Source organism: Sinocyclocheilus grahami, unplaced genomic scaffold (assembly GCF_001515645.1).
Source record: "Sinocyclocheilus grahami isolate Dianchi unplaced genomic scaffold, SAMN03320097.WGS_v1.1 scaffold1730.1, whole genome shotgun sequence".
In the NCBI taxonomy this organism is placed as follows: Eukaryota; Metazoa; Chordata; class Actinopteri; order Cypriniformes; family Cyprinidae; genus Sinocyclocheilus; species Sinocyclocheilus grahami.
The window spans coordinates 142,721-143,929 of record NW_015506909.1 but is presented as its reverse complement, the minus strand read 5'-3'; the positions used below and the strand labels follow the sequence as shown (position 1 = coordinate 143,929).

At 36.2% G+C, this 1,209-nt stretch overlaps 1 protein-coding gene across 1 annotated transcript in view; it reads left to right on the top strand.

Annotated features, from left to right (window-relative positions):
- The first annotated feature begins 100 nt into the window (after positions 1-100).
- LOC107572286 (USP6 N-terminal-like protein) overlaps positions 101-1,209 on the top strand; it is a 39,428-nt gene continuing 38,319 nt past the window's right edge. Inside the window, exon 1 of the mRNA XM_016258706.1 lies at positions 101-426. Within this exon, the coding sequence (XP_016114192.1) occupies positions 357-426 (70 nt within the window). The 5' untranslated portion in view covers positions 101-356. The remainder of the gene's footprint in view (positions 427-1,209) is intronic.

Genomic DNA, 1,209 nt, shown 5'->3' with positions numbered 1-1,209 from the left:
GGCATCGGCTGCTTATTTACTCTTGAACATGCATTAGCTGGACCAGCCTGAAAAATACAGTTTTAGTTTGGGCTAAAGATTTATTCGATGTTATTATATTTTGTAATTTTTACGAAAAAATTTGTGTTTCAAGTTAATGTGAGGTTTAATGTTCAAAGGATTTACCAAGATGGCCACCAATTAAACTAGAGTGACAGTCGCGCTCAAGACTATTTTGTAACTAAATTCAGTCTAGTAATGATATTTTCAGTCATTTTTGTGTGTGGTGAGAATGAAGCTCTTTATGCATTGTTCTGCACTGGCCCCGCCCCCTGCCACACATTCTCTTCACGGCTTGGCCCCGCCCCCTTCTGATCATGCAAGTGCTGCAGATTGTTAAGGAGCTGGTGTCGCCCTCTCGCCGCCGCGCCAGTAGCCGATTTGCAGGTGTGTATGTGAAACTGTACAAAAGAGTGTACGTTTGTATGTGTTTGGAGTAACTGAGTCTGACAATATCTTGAAAAGCTTGCGGTTATTTTAGTGGATTCGCTTTAGTGTGTTTGAAAAAGTTGTGTATGTCTGTGTGGATAAGAGGGAAGTCAAGGACAAAGTAAAGACATCTATTTATAAAAGCCGCTTTGTTCTTTTAAAATGTACTCACCTTCATGTTGTTCCTAACTCGCATTATTTTCTTTCTTCTGTGGAACACAAAATTTGCTGTTCTTTAAAAAAAAACACACACATTGTTCGCCAAGACCGATATATTGGTCAATATTTGTAAAAATGTTTCTAATTATCAGCATTGCACAATATGTTTTTCTGTTTGGCTGAAAGGTGTCTGAAGTGGGGCAGTTTTTATTAATTAGAATACGATTTACTAATTTGTTCCATCGGTTTATTAAATTGTGCGACGATTTACAAATTCGTTCCATCATTTTAAGTATTTTGTGTGCTCAATATAATAATTTGTTCCCTTGTTTTTTTTGTAAATTGTGCACACAAAATAATAACTTATGCTCTTGTTTTAAGTAAATTGTGCGTAGGAAAGAATAATTTTTCTACTTCCTGTCCACTTTCTCAATACAGCTTAAAATGATTTCATGCAACGCTGCAAGGCTTTTGAGAATGTCTCTATAACTCATTGCCAACTCAAAATAAAACCCAATTAAAGTGTCTCTGTCCATAACATAGCAGCAACTGGAAGTAGAACAAATTATTATATTGAGCAAA